Below are 14,794 nucleotides of genomic sequence, written 5' to 3' on the forward strand. Positions count from 1 at the left end.
ATGTGTTGCTGCCAAGACAAGTGACAGCAACATGAAATTTCACGTTTTTCCTGTGTGTATCACTTCAAAAGTCAACGTCAAAATATTATGTCAATTTTGATCGGCTCAGTGCGCTTTAGGTAGGACAACCACATGTATTTGAATGATAGAGAAGCCAAAATATTTGAGGAAAAAAAATACAGTGTATGATTTTGACCCAATTCGTGTTTTTCGGCGCCTACACGAAAAATCTATGAAACTGTAATGATTATAGAGTGTATGCTGTTCAACGTGTGTGTGTGTGTGTGTGCGCGCGCGCGTGCTCGGTGTGAACATTGAAAATAGTTTGGCACACAAGATCATTCCGAGAAAAACAGAAAACTGAAACACAATTCATTCTGTATTTCAGCTAGAAAATTGGTAAAACCAGTCGAAGGATCGATGAATCGCTGTGAGGTGAAAAATGACTTGAGCATACAACTTTTGAAAATAATCTCGTAAAACTTGATGCAATAAATAATTTACGTTTGTGTTTGTGTGTACGCCAACGGCGTTGTCGTGGCCACTTCGCTGCCAGAACTTTTAGTTTGACGTGAATTGTTGCCTTTAGGCCAAACTGAACCAAACCAAACCGAAATGTCAAATGTAAGCCAACACTTCTGGTCGTCTCGATTGACATACATGATATTACGGGCAAACCGTTAGGCCTGCAAACATGCGGAAGCAATTTCTGAATAGGCATAATTTATGTGCAGCGTAATCAATTGCAGCGAACAAACACGATCAACCGAAAAACCGAAACAAACACAAGCAACAAAGTATTGACAATATTCTCCAGCTTTGAAAAATGAAAACGGCATTAAAAAAAAAAATAAAGTGAAATGAGAACGAAATGAAATGAAATTGCATTCGCAAAATGATCGAACGGTAAAAAGAAATCGGCGAGCTGCGAAAAAAGGCATTTTATGCATAAAATTGAGAACGATTTTCAACAAAATACAATCCATTCAATTAAGCGTATTGAATTTCGAAATAAACTAACAGCTCGACACACGTTGCTATGTGTATGTGTGTGTGTCGTCATGATACCGCCGTGAATCAAGCACGATCAATGCGAAAACACAACGGATTAAAGAAAAAAAGTCAACGAATTTGCATGTGCTGCGATTATTACTGCAGCAAGTAAAGTGCACAACGGATTGCATTGAAACGAAGTACTTGTAAGCGAAGGAACAATTGTTGGGAAAAACCAAAGTTGAATTCAAATGCTTTGGTTTGTTTCCATCAAAATCGTAACAAAATCGCTTTGACGATTGCTGGCGAATGGAAAAGCCAACGAAACATAGTGGATTAGCTTTTTAATTGGTGTTGAAGTTTCAATTCAATAAAATCGCATTCAACAGTTGAATGAAACATTTTTTTTTTCTTCTCTCAATCGATTGCGAAAATGGTGTCGAAAATATATTTTCGGTTTCGGATTCGTATCGTAAAACACATTCTAATCACACATTCTAATCGATCGACACACAGCGATCAGTTTCACCTAATTTTCTAAAGCAAACACAAAGTGTGCGTACGCTGACATTCAGTATGTGCACAAAACGCTGAATGTGTCTCTCATTTGGTGTGCTGTTTTGTTTGTTGCGTCAATTGTTCGGATCGCCATTAAATTCGTCAGCCCAACGGTGTGAGTGATACATGTGTGAAACTGTGTCATTTCGAATAATAATAAAAACACAGAAAGCACAAACAGCAAATCCATCGCACTCGCGCTTTGTTTTTGTGTTTGTTCTCTCTTCTTCTTTTTTTTTTCAAGCATTTCAATAGAAAGTGTATGTTTTCGTGCATAATTTCGTGCGGCATTTTTTTTTACATGTTATGTTAATTACCGTTGACTATTTTATGTGCACAGAATAACTATATTTTGCGTTGTGTTGTGGAAAAACTTGAGCAATTTTTTTAAAAAATGGTTGAAATTGCTTCGGCATATGAAGTTCATCATCGTTGCGTTCGCAGTTTGTCTGGATATATATTCAAACTGCCGCCTTTTGTCTTGCATGTGTGTATTGTGTGTTGGTCGGTTCTTTATTTATCTTGTCGATGGGCTGTTTTGGCCAATTCAGTATTGTAATTAAGCGAACGCAGCTGCTGCGTTTGTTGAACCAAGTGGTGAAATTTTCTTTGTGGCTTTGCTTTTGCGATGAATCAGTAGCTTGATTCATCAAAACCAACATTCAGATCCACAGCCGTTGATCTGCTAGTGTTCGTATTTGCTTTTAATGGGTTCGTTGATATCGATTCTAGGCATCGGTTTTATCAGCTTTTGATAAAATTCGATTCGCATGTAAATCTGTATTCTTTTTCTGTTGGTGTGATGATTTGGTTCAAAAATCAATTAGAAATCGCAAGGTGAGACATTCAACGAATAAAAAGCGATCGAAATGTGTTACCTCTTTTCTGGTCGATAATTTGAATTTCGTTCAGGTTATTAGCCTTTTACCATTTCTTTTTGAACAAAAGAGCAACAGCAACAGCGGCAACGATGCGCGTGCTCATTTAGTCTCAAGAGTATCGAACGTTGAGTCAAAACACGATGCACACAGAGTTTACTTCTCGGTCATATGTTGGATACAGTTTTCGTTCTCTTTGCTTTAACATTTTCCTTTCGACGGTTCCGTTCTGTTCTCATCTCCGTATGAACTTGTTGATTATTTTTATTTCTCGCGTTATCGTTTCAATAGTCATGGCATACGTTATCTATACCACTGAGATGATGAAGATACGTCAAAATCGAGCTAAGAACATGATAAATCAAAAAAAAACCCGAGATCGTGGAATTGAAATTAGTTCCAGTTTGATATAATAAATGATAATCCATTCTTTTCAATTCAATTTTTTTTTCATTTCTTGCATCAAATTGAATGCGATTTTCTATGGGCGAAATGCCCAAGACTTTAATCCCATATGTAATGTTGGACGTTATATTTGTGAAAGAGGATCTGTCTATTAAATTCCATTTGAGTTTGAAATGAAAAAAGAAGAACCATTGGAATAACATTAAAACCGCCTTCGGAAACGATATCACAATGCTTTATCATCACGAATTGAAAAAAAAAATGTTTGTTTGAGGTGCGTCGCTTTCCAAAAGCCACGAAGATAATTCTTGTTTTCCATTTATATGTTGATCTTTTGCTTCGAGTCACGGTGAAATAAAGTCTTTTCACTTGGATCTTGAAAAGTGACTTTTGACAATTCGTTTATCGATTCCGCTGGCAAGTCGATGAACAGAGAAAAGAGGGGAATGAGAGAAAAAACAGATATGCGCGGAGATCGAACAAAGCAATGCTCCAAAGAACCGTAGCAATTCAATTTGATTCACGTTTCAATGTTGGAGACACGTACAAAAGAATTGAGATCGCCCAAAAAGAGATCAAACTCCATCGAATACACCAAAATGAAAGAATCATCGAACGGACGAGATGAAGACAGACACACAGAGAGAGGAATGAAACCTCGTCTTAAGCATGATTATTGTGCACAATATTTTGACTATCGAATTGCATGAGTCGGTAATCGTATAACTGAGCGATGAAATTTAATTTTTGAAGAGAATACTTTTTCTTCCATTGACCGGCTGCCGTTTATTCAACTAGTATTGCGCCGAATCCAGCACAAACTGGACCGATTCTCGCGAACAATTTGATTGTAGATTGTACGAAAATTAACTAAACAAAATCAGTTCTAACCAACCTTCAGCTGTAGACGTGCTGTTTTGTGCAATTCATTTGGTTATTTTTTTTGCGCGCGCTTCACTTGGCTCTTTCTATCTTTCTTCATTTCTTCTATTATTATTCATACTTTTGCCATGCTACACATGTGATGTGTGCGTTTAGTTTTTGTATTTTCGTTGGCAAAACCGTTGATGATTACCATTTTTTTTCCTCTCTGTGGTCTCATTCGCTTGCGCCGACTGCTTCTTAATAACTTGTTTAGCATTTGTCGTTATTCAAAGTTTCCCAGTGTCTCTTACATTCGTGTTCTTCTGGTTCCGAAAGTACAAATGTGCGGCGCTGGAATTTGTATCACTTTTGACATGCGATTGTGTATGAACTCACTTCAAATATTTGTCTTCCATTTGTCTTATTTTTTTTGTCGAATCGGTGACAGCCGTTTTTTCTTGCTCTTGAATCATGAAGATGCTCATGGCTCTTATTGTTTGTTTTGATGTTTTTTTCTTTCATCGATGTTAGTCCCATTATTTGTGTTTGGAGTGAGTATTGAACGTATGATCGAGTAAAGAAAACTGCCATTGCATAAGATCGATAGAATCACGTGGATGCTTTCATTTGCTGTGGTTTTTCCCACTTTTGAGTTCAATGTTAACTTGAACGTCAGAGAATCGAATCAATTGAATACACGTCAAGTGGATTTTCCTTTGAAAAAGAATGTGCTACTGTTCGCATTTTTGTTATTGTTTACATTCAATGGTGCGAACCAAAACAGATCAAGTAGTGCTGTCAGTGCGTGCGTGAGTGCATTTGTAAAAATATTGCACATTGACTGCAGTTTCGGGAGAGGAAGAGAGATGGAGAGGGAGAAAAAAACGAAACAACAATCGCAAAAAAGATCGAAAATTAATATAAAAGCAAGGGCATTATATAGCTATTCGTAAAATTCACGTCGTTAAATTATGCGCGCTGCGCTCAATTTCTTTCCACTCAATGTGGTTTCTGAGAAAAAGAAAAAGAAATTCTGGGCTTAGGCATAGATCACTCGCTCGCAATTATAGAAATCGCTTCTTCTCTCTTTCTCTCTCTCTCTCTCTCTCTCTCTCTCTCACTCCCTCTTAGGCTGTTCTGCTTTTTTTCCTACACGCTACAATTCGATTTTATGCTCATCTCGTCGTGTTGCGCTGTTTTCATTTGCTTATTCCTTCGAGTGCACGAGTTGAATGCAATTCATAGGCGAACAACAAAAAGAGGTAGAAAGACGAATGAATTATGCACTATGAGAGGATTGGCTTACAGGCTTCTCAGTTTCAATGGCTCATGGTCAAGCCATTTGAATTTGTACGATAAATCAGTACGACAAATAGCGATGATTCGATTTTTCAAGCGAACCAAAGAGAAAAAAAGAACAGCACCATTGCCAAGCATTGACGGTATAATACAACACATCTATTTTAAAACGGAACCAAAGCAACTGAATCATTTTATGCTTTTTATACATAAATTCGCTGTTTATTGTTCAACTTTTCACACTTTTTTCTTTTCTCCGCTCGTTCAGTCTTTTTCGCGTGTTGGCTTTTCTTCTGACACGAAGACCGTGAGTACGAGTCTCTTTTTTTTTCGTCTGAATTTCGCTTTTCCACCGCGAGATCGCTTAGACATCTTTTCTTATTTTTCTTCAACTTCTCACATTGAATGTGTGTTTGCGATGTGTTATAGCGCAAGCTCACACATCAACCGAAAATCGTCTATTTTTTTTTGTATGAAGCGGCAAGGAACGAGGAGAGCAGCCAATCATCTTTTTATATATATATAGCCACCGCGAGAAGAAAATCTCATGATTCAAAATATAATGGGTGGGATGCGATTAATTTTGAATTTTTCACGTATATTTCTTTCTAATATGTTTTTCATCATCATCATTTTTTTTCTCGTTATTCTCTTTTTTTTTCGCTTTGAATCGTCGTCGGATTCATCGCTTATATAAACGGATAAAATGTTGGTTTCGATTACAGAAAATCACTTTTGCACCACAAAAATTGCTTCCACAAAACTGTTCAGTTCGTCTTTTTCTCAGGGAAATGGCATTTTCACAACGTAATCCAAAACCGGAAAATCCACACGTGTCACACACACACATACAGTTCCATCGAACAGAAAAAAATTGTCTTCATTGTTCACTTTTGGTTCATAGCACTTAATTTACACTTACATCCGAGAAAAAAAAATGCACTAAAATAAACAACAAACATGGAATTTACCTTTTTCTGTTGTTTCTCCCAGGCTGGATCTAAAAGACCTTCGCGCTCCCATTCTTCCTCTTGCTCCATATAAGCATCACCGTAATCCACAGCATATCCGTTTTGGTCCAACATTTTGACTTGTTTGTGTGTTCTTATTATCGATTTTCGGTTTCAAATTGTTTCAAATACGGGTTTTTGTGGATTTTCGAATACAAAAAAAAAACCAGTTCGTTCGTTTGAGGTCCTAAGATATCTGACACCTTCATAAATTAATTCACAAATTAAATTCGATTACTGAATGGATTTGGGCGGAAAATTCAGCAATTTGAAATGCAAAATATTTGCATGCGAAATATTTTGTATTTCAAATTCCAATTTTCGGCTGCAGAAAAGAGAAATGCGTAGGACTCAAGGAAAATCGGGAGAATTCTTTTTTTTTTTATCGAAACTAAAATTGACACCGTCGAGCACAGTATATCGCACAAGAGAACCGCCTTTTTACGCGAAGAAAATAAAAAGAGTTCAATATTTATTCTAAATGCGATTAGCACCAGCGAAAATACGGAAACTTGAACAAAAAAAAAATTGAAAAATCTTTTTTTGTGGTCGATTTTAAATTTAAACTTGCGTAACGATCTTCATATTACATCACACACACTCTTTTTCAAACTGTTCTTTTTGTTTGATTCGTTTTTTTTTCTTATTTTCTTTTCGCGTTGATTTTGCTATGCTATGGGTGTGTGTTTTGTTATTTTTCGCTTCTTTTTTCTTTTATTTCATCGGGCCGATGCGAATGTTTCTAAAAATATTTCGGTTTCATTTATTTGGTGTATGTGCGTTAGTTCGCATTGGTGTACTCGATCAAATACACACTGATCGCTTCTGGTTTAATTGCCTTTCGGTGAAATTCATTTGTGAACTGTTTCGTGTGAGTCAAGACACTAACTGGGAAACGCGGTTCTCTTTTCTGTTTAAGTCGTTTCTTTTTTTTCTCTGGCCCCGCAATGGACCAAACTCATACAATTTTAATCGAATAAATATTTGTCATTCGCGCGCAATAGACAAAAGAAAAAATAAAAAACAAAGAACCGTTTTGATTTAAACCGTTTTTTTTTCTCTTTTAAAAAAAATCACTTTAATTCAACGAATACGTAGAGAATGGTATTTTTTATTTTGTTTCAAACACAACATGAAAAAAATGCAATGTATTTTAATTGGTATCGATTGTGTGCTTCAATCGGATATAGATAAGAACTTCGGTGAGATGAGTCGAAAGGAGAAAGAGACAACTTCGTCGGATGAACAAATGAAGGAAGAGAAAATATCGCACCTACTTTAATCAACAACGTTACGGAGACCGCTCGCGTTGGAAGCCAACTCAAAACTAAAGAACCTGTTCGTACCAAATCAATTTCTTAGCGATCGTATGCGAGAGACGGTTCACAGAGAAAGAGGCAAACGACGATTCGAACTGAAAAAAACTCATACACACGAAACGCGCGCGCGTTCACTCGCTTACTCGCTTACGTTCGTTAGCGTACACATTGCACACACATCATACGGTACACTCATTTATGTCAGCCGATGCTGTATGAAATACAAAAGATAGAATTTAAAGCGACCTGGGTTCTTGCCTCGTACACACTGCCTCTCACACACCGAAAAAAAACAAAACCAAACACAACAAAAAGCATGAAAGAAGACGAACGAACCGAGAAAGATAAACCGCACATCGAACGCAATCATCGACGACATGTTTATTCAATTCAAATGAACATAAAATTCGCCTGGCTTCTGCTGCTGCTGCCTCTGTGCTCCCTCTCGTATCGTTCTCGCGCGCTCAGTCAGTTGCTGTCTTCGCATTTAATGCCATTAGTACATTTTATTATGCGAAAAGAGGAAATTGAGCGCGTGTGTACCGATCGTGCCGAGATGTGATCGACAATTACAAGTCGAAGCAGCAGCAGCAGCAGCAGCAGCAGCAACAACAACAGAGAGCAATGAGAATGGGATCTTGAGTGTTTGCATTTTTCGTGCATATCGGTCGCATTTTAATTGAGAGAAAAGAAAATTCTGTATTATTTTCTTGGTTGCAATATTTCTCGTTAATGGTTGTTTGCTGCGCACGCATCTCGTGTTCGTGATGTATACTTGAATGACATGCACTCACTCACTCACTCATCGAGACAAAAATTGCATTTGCACGTTCGTCTCCATATTTGCTGCTGCTGCTATTGTGGCTGGATGATTGGTGCATCATAACGAGCATTATGTCTCGGTATCATGCAAATTCAATGGATTTCGTTCATTACTTGAAATGCGCGTCAACGTTTCGAAACAAATGAAACGATTGATTGATAAATTGTATGATATTATGAGAACGATCGATCAATAGAATGCATTAAAATTTGCGGTAGACCGAATTGGCATTCAGCTCGTGTGTATGCGCAAAATGAATTGCACATGGAAATAACGATTGGCAACAATGAAAGACAAAAACATAAACAATTTGTTCATCGCTTGTCGTATGTGGTGTCCATGTTCATGCATTTAGCACTTGCTTTCAGCGCCCGCTATGATACTTGTGACATGCAATACGAAATGATTTGCTTTAAACGATCCACGATTTCTGACTCATTACAGATTACGTGTTGTGCTCAAGTGAAAAATACTTGCTTGAAGAAGACGGGCGAAGAAAAAAAAAACAAAGAAATATCGAAAGCCCACCGTCTATTTTTAGTGATTGAAAATAAGTCATAAGCAACAACCAATATACAGTTTATGCTTCAACAAAATATATACGAAATGCGAGATTTGTTGACCGCTGCGCGAAATTATTACAGCACATCGAATTCAACATCGAGAGATAGAAAGAGAGTATGTGGGCTACACGAAATGAGAAAAAAAAGCAGCACATATACACCATTTCTTGGCGCTCTTGTCTCAAAGTCAAACGACGTACAGTTCAACGACGCATCCGACGACCACTTTTGATTGCGGTGCTATGCTATTTCTTGATGTAATCTTGATTTTATTGCAGACAATGAAAAATTATAATTTTCGAGCTCTTGAAAAACAACATGAAATTATTCTAATAATTTATCAAACCTGAATACAAAGTGTACAAAGTCTTTTATATTTAGATGAAGAATAGATGAAATGATGCGGCAATCATTTGACCAAGAGAAAGAATAGCTACAGGATTATATTGCCTCTAAGAATAACGAATTTTCATTGTACGGAATCTCAAGCCACGATTCAGCAATCAGAGATATGCTGAACGATAGCGAGAGAGAGAGAGAGAGAGAGAGAGAGAGAGAGAGAGAGAGAGAGAGATAGAGAGGGAAACACAGAGATTTCGATGACACGAACGCCGCTGTGGCCGATGTCTAATTATAAACCGGTGCTATTTTTGTCATTTCTATTCAATTTGATTGCGATGCGCGCTTGCGAAATGGAAAAAGAGGCAAATAGCTTGGCGAATTTTAGCGAATTGTTTTTTTTATTTCTCTCTTGATCAAACTTGAAGTGTATGTTCTTGTCTTATGGCCATTGATAACGGATGCGCGAGTGCGTCCGCTAATTCGCTTCTTGCGATGAAAACCGTTCGCCGATATTTATCGTTATTCATATCATGTCAGAATTATTCGCCAAGCATCGAACGCGCACATTGCTAAATTTAACTTTTTCATCGCTTGAGAATCCACTGAGTTTTGATGTGCTTATGTGCCTTCGCAATGCAGAAGGAGCGAGAGAGCAACGGTATTTTTAACTTGATGACTCCGGATACTTAAATTCAAGCTCAAAATTTTTATGATTTCTTTGCTTTCGTCATGCTGAAAAATTCACTTGAATGAAATCGATGAAAAGAATTTGAACGGAAAAACTGAAGTGGTTTTGCGAACAGAATTGATTAGAGTTTTGGTTTGCGATATTGACAGAACAAATAAACAAGCATCAAGTCGGAAAGCGGAAAAATGAGGTATATGCAAACTGAAATCTTAACACATAACATAAGATTAATGCTAAGTAATTTTTTTTGCAGCCAAGTGTGTGAAAATGAGCCTCTTGACGTGAGAATGTGAATGAATGTGCTTACGCGTAAAAGTGCACACGGCACATTGAAAATGGATATCACATTATAAAATCCATAAAACATGTTGTCGAGCGATTTTTTCTCTCTTTTTTTCTCGGTTCGTTTTTGCATTTCAGTAAAAACAAAAACAACAGCCACACTTGGCATCGGAGCGACGCAACTTCTCATAATCAATAAATTGTCTAATGCCGTTAACGAACACCAACACCATTTGCAGAAGCAACAACATTAACAATGGAACGTGGAAATGAGAAATGAGGAAATGTTCTCGCTACCGCAATGGCATCAAGCATATGAGAGAGTTGGGTTGCACTTTCAACGGGTAAAATAACCATAGCGAATTTCACTAGAAATACCAACAACAACAACAACAACGAAATCGGTAGCAGCAGTGAGCGACATGTAAAAGAAATATTCGAATCTGCACCCTCTCTCACTCGATGTGTCTGCAAATCGGATGCGAGTGTAGTGGTTAATACGGTAGACAAAGCCAAAGACCCTTTTTCCGTATATATACACATAGAGCTATGACAATACAAACGTGCTTGTATGCTGCATGTACGTGAATTGAAACGAAAGACTGCCGACGAAACATCATTTTTCAAATGGTTTTTTCGATGGCCCTTGTGCTCAAGTACAGCGACCGGAATATAACTTCCTTTTTTCTCCATTGAATCCAAAATCATTTTTACAAATGATTCAACGTCTTTTTTTTCGGGTAAATTTCCACTTTCAACGACACTATTGACATTTTGTGATTCATCGACGACTGACCGTGGTCACTGTATATGTGCGCTTCATTCAAATTTTGAGCAAATATTTACCGGAACATTCTCATTCTCAATGAATGACGAAATGTATTGACCATTCTATGAATTGGCAATCAGTCGGTAATGTTGCCGTTTCCAATTCCAATAGAGGTACAAATTTTTTAATTCAACACCGAATTTTTCGCGATTCGTTTGGCGACGGCGACTCAAACAGGATACACGAATATAAAATTGCGAACAATTGCTTTCGCATAAAATGCAGACACCAGACACCCTCATATTTAAATGACACAACACATATTCACCATCGCTCGTATCACGTAGTACGAGAAGCGTCGTGTGCCTGCTTTCAATTCACAATTCGCACAATATGCACATTCTCGCTAATAAAAATGCAGAAATAAATGAAAGCGACGGTAGAAAACAGGGACACAGAGAAAGAGAGCGAGAGAGAGAGTGTAGAGTACGTTCATAAAACAACAACTACGTGTTCGCAACAAACAAAGAACTGCTCCGATACCATACTCATGTTTGGTTGTTTCATTTTGATTAATGTTCGAAGCACTGTATTTACGTACAAACAAAGATAAAAAAAAGAGAAGAACATGAAGTAGTAGAGCCCGAGGTGTTTGTTTAAACCGAATTTATTAGTGTTTACACACCTCCCGAGCCGATGCGTAATTCTTTTTATCTATTTGCTTTGGCAATATCTTTTGCATGAATTTTAGCAGCGACAAAACTAGATTCAAATTTGGCAAATCCCGTAGAACGTGACGACACTGAATGCTGACTGTTAATGTCAATTCTAGGTGAATAATCCGATGCGAATATTTCAAACACTTACACACAAATGAAAACTAATTCTAATTGACGATTATGGAAGGTTTCGCACAATTAACACAAAATATTTTGCTACAGACGATTTAACAGAGAGTTTAACACTTGAACTTCACCATAGACCGATACATCACATCTAGTTTGACGCGTTTTATTCTCTCTCTCTTCGTTTTCTTCTTCTTCAAACCACTTTCCGTGTTTTTATCTGCGATTCAACAATCGTTGAATTCATAAAAACCAAATATTACAACGTTGTTTCACTTTGTTTTCAATTTTACGATCGGTTGAGCAGAAAACCGTCGACAAACCAGCTCCAATAAGCACGTATCTCCAGCGAACGAACGATGCACAAAGTAAATTACATGAAAAATGTGTACCTATTTTTATTATTATTAATTAATTATACGTATTGACGGTATTAAGTTGTGAGGTGTTTTGTGAACAGGAGAGAATGAGATTGCGATGCGACTTTGTGCACACATGAACAACGAAAGAAGTACAATACAAATAGACAAAAAAGAAAGAGAGAAAAACGAGAATAGATAAAGAAGAAAAAAACACACACACGACGCCGAATGTGACGCGACAGCAATAATCGTACTCGAGCAACTACCACAAACGAATGACAGTGTGATGTGAAATGCGCTTTGGTTTATATATCGGTCCCAGTGTACCTCTTACTAGCTCATGATGCGAGTTACAACTAGCAGACAACAATAACAATCTCAGTTCATACACAAAACGATTCAATGGTTGGGCTCCATTGCAGCAGCGTACGTGAGTGTGCGGCTAGCACATCAAACTGAATGGTCGAGAAAGAGAGAAGAGTACATTTTAATTCAGCTGGTACGCTAGCTTTTGGCCACCACCAACTTAGTCTTTTTCAATCATGATCGACTGCACATTTCGTATCGTCTGCAGTAAAAATATGTATGTGTGTGTGTGTGTGCTAATGTCTGAATTGAAGAGACATAGCATAGAGTGCGTATGCCTGAGAAGGACAGCTGTGGCAATGGTGTCGGCTTTTGTTGTTTACAAATGCTTCAAAATGCCGACAAACCAACTTCATTCCATTCAACACATTTCTCTACAAACCGTTAGATGGCGCTGATCCATTCGAATCAAATTGATTTTTCTCTTTCAGCAAATGAAAACAACACTCAATCGATTTGGTTGCCGAAAAGTATTACATTTATTAATTTCACAATCATTTATTTGGAATTTTTTCTTTGGTTTTTTTATTTCATTCATTTCTGAAATCATTCATTCGGTTCAGCAGATGCGCTGAGCCGACATCCTTGAGTTGTAACATAAAAATATTGAACATTGAGTCTCTTAAATTAACAATTACAATTTACGGTTGAATGTTTGAAAAATAAATTATTATGCTCCGAATGTCAACTTGTTTGTTCTTTTTTCTTCTTTCTTTCCAAAAATGTAACAAAATTTTGTCCAACAAAAATGAGTATAAAATGAGTAAACTTCCAAAAAAAAGCGTTTGGTTTTTCTTTTCTTTTTTCCCTCTTTTCATCATTCTAAAAAAAAAATAATAATAAAAAATCTGCTTAAATCATAGTTTATGGCTAAAATCAAGTCTCTTACAATAAACAATTATAACTTAATTAGTAATTAATTATTATTAGATGTGATTATGTGTCAGACGTGTGTGTATGTGTGTGTGCTTGGATTCAGAGCAATCACGTCTTATTTGGTGTTACTTTAATTTGGCTGTTCTTTTGAAAGTGGTTGCGATTGCTGTGGTAGTTCTTCGAGCGTTTGGTTCGCTTGTTCATTCTGCACATGAGCAAATTCCAATAGGCTTGGCGATACTCGGATGACATAACCACATAGATGATTGGATTGATACAGGTTGTTAAATAAATTAAAATGTATCCCATGATATGGAACACGGGTATATTGTGCAAGGTTCGAATGATTTTGGTCGATGTTATAGGTAAATAGCACGTTACAAATGACACAAAAATCACCAATATCATTTTGAGTAAGCGTCGATCTTTGGTTGTCATTCGGCCGGGATATAAAATTGAAGCGCCCGATGTGTTGGTTGTGCCTGATGCCTTACGTGATGTTACGCTGCCAATGGTGCAGCTGCTACCGGACAGATTACATTTCTCACTTCGTTGACCTCGCTTTGATCTACGAATCGAGCTGGTGTATGAGCGTTTCATGCGCCTGTCAAGGAGAAAACAAATAATTTGAAATAAACAAAGCCATAAATCCGTTGGTGGAATGACTTACCTTGGCGGGCTGTCATTGTCCATGTGTAGATCGATGCCCGAACTAGAGGATGGTTCCACCTGAACAGAAAGAATTTGCAGGCAATTGTTGTTGCTTTTGATGTGATAAACCTGAAATTGAAATTCATTTAGATTTTTATCGCTCGCCAAATTCAATTCAAATGCAAAGCCCTACTTGATTGTTCTCCGTTGAGCTGATGCTTTCTTCGATGGCCGAATCACCATTCTCTTGTGCCAATTTCACAATGTAGTCTCGATCACAGGAATTATGGCGTTCGCCATTCGCTTCAATGAATTCCACCGTGCGACTAATGCTGACATTACTCAGATTTCGATCGTTGGCCGTTAAATTATGCTCGTCATTCCCTTGACTCTTTCGCAAAGCCGACAAGGTCTCACCATCAATGGTTGAATCGATGAATTTCATAGCGCTTTTTATATCACCATGGCTCTGACTGTGTGACAACAATGCCGATGAATTGTCACTATCCAGTAAATTCTTTCCGCTAAAATGCTTTTTCTCATTTCGTTCGTTGTTCACAGTTGATTCACTGACGCGTTCAATACGACCGACACCACCACCACTATCACCACTCATATCATCTGATTTTGGCAACAATTGAACGTCCGTACCATCACTCACATTCTTGTTATTGTTCGTCGCATACAATTTTTTACATTGATTATTGTTTTGTGCCCGTCCTGATGACTGATGCATCGAATTGCCCAACGCACTTCCGGTATCGCTGTGATGTGAGCGCAACGCCGTTTTTCGCACAATATAGAATATGCGTGCATAACAAACGACAATCGATATACATGGCACCACGAATGCCATTATGAATAGAAATTCTTTTGGTGAAGTGTCTGGAAAATTGAATGC

General features: G+C 37.5%; 2 protein-coding genes across 27 annotated transcripts in view; both read right to left on the reverse strand.

The window, feature by feature from the left end:
• Window positions 1-12,386, reverse strand: part of LOC129580405 (alpha-actinin, sarcomeric) — a 26,029-nt gene extending 13,643 nt beyond the window's left edge. For 2 of the 23 annotated variants that reach the window (XM_055470805.1, XM_055470801.1), the window contains exons 1-2: window positions 12,219-12,353; window positions 5,969-6,210 (exon numbers count right to left, since the gene is read on the reverse strand). In XM_055470805.1, the coding sequence (XP_055326780.1) occupies window positions 5,969-6,082 (114 nt within the window). In that variant the 5' untranslated portion in view covers window positions 6,083-6,210; window positions 12,219-12,353. Of the gene's footprint in view, window positions 1-5,968; window positions 6,211-6,411; window positions 6,893-7,280 lie in introns of those variants that run through there. The other 21 variants (XM_055470796.1, XM_055470786.1, XM_055470804.1 and 18 more) reach the window with 20 other exon arrangements.
• A 435-nt stretch (window positions 12,387-12,821) lies between these two features.
• Window positions 12,822-14,794, reverse strand: part of LOC129580408 (G-protein coupled receptor moody) — a 54,230-nt gene continuing 52,257 nt past the window's right edge. For all 4 annotated transcript variants that reach the window (XM_055470816.1, XM_055470815.1, XM_055470813.1 and 1 more), the window contains 3 exons: window positions 14,087-14,778; window positions 13,913-14,022; window positions 12,822-13,846 (listed from right to left, as the gene is read on the reverse strand). In XM_055470816.1, coding sequence (XP_055326791.1) covers window positions 13,351-13,846; window positions 13,913-14,022; window positions 14,087-14,778 — 1,298 coding nt within the window. In that variant the 3' untranslated portion in view covers window positions 12,822-13,350. The remainder of the gene's footprint in view (window positions 13,847-13,912; window positions 14,023-14,086; window positions 14,779-14,794) is intronic.

The sequence above is a fragment of the Sitodiplosis mosellana genome, unplaced genomic scaffold (genome assembly GCF_009176505.1).
Source record: "Sitodiplosis mosellana isolate CC-2019 unplaced genomic scaffold, AAFC_SMos_1.0 Smas_scaffold_1, whole genome shotgun sequence".
In the NCBI taxonomy this organism is placed as follows: Eukaryota; Metazoa; Arthropoda; class Insecta; order Diptera; family Cecidomyiidae; genus Sitodiplosis; species Sitodiplosis mosellana.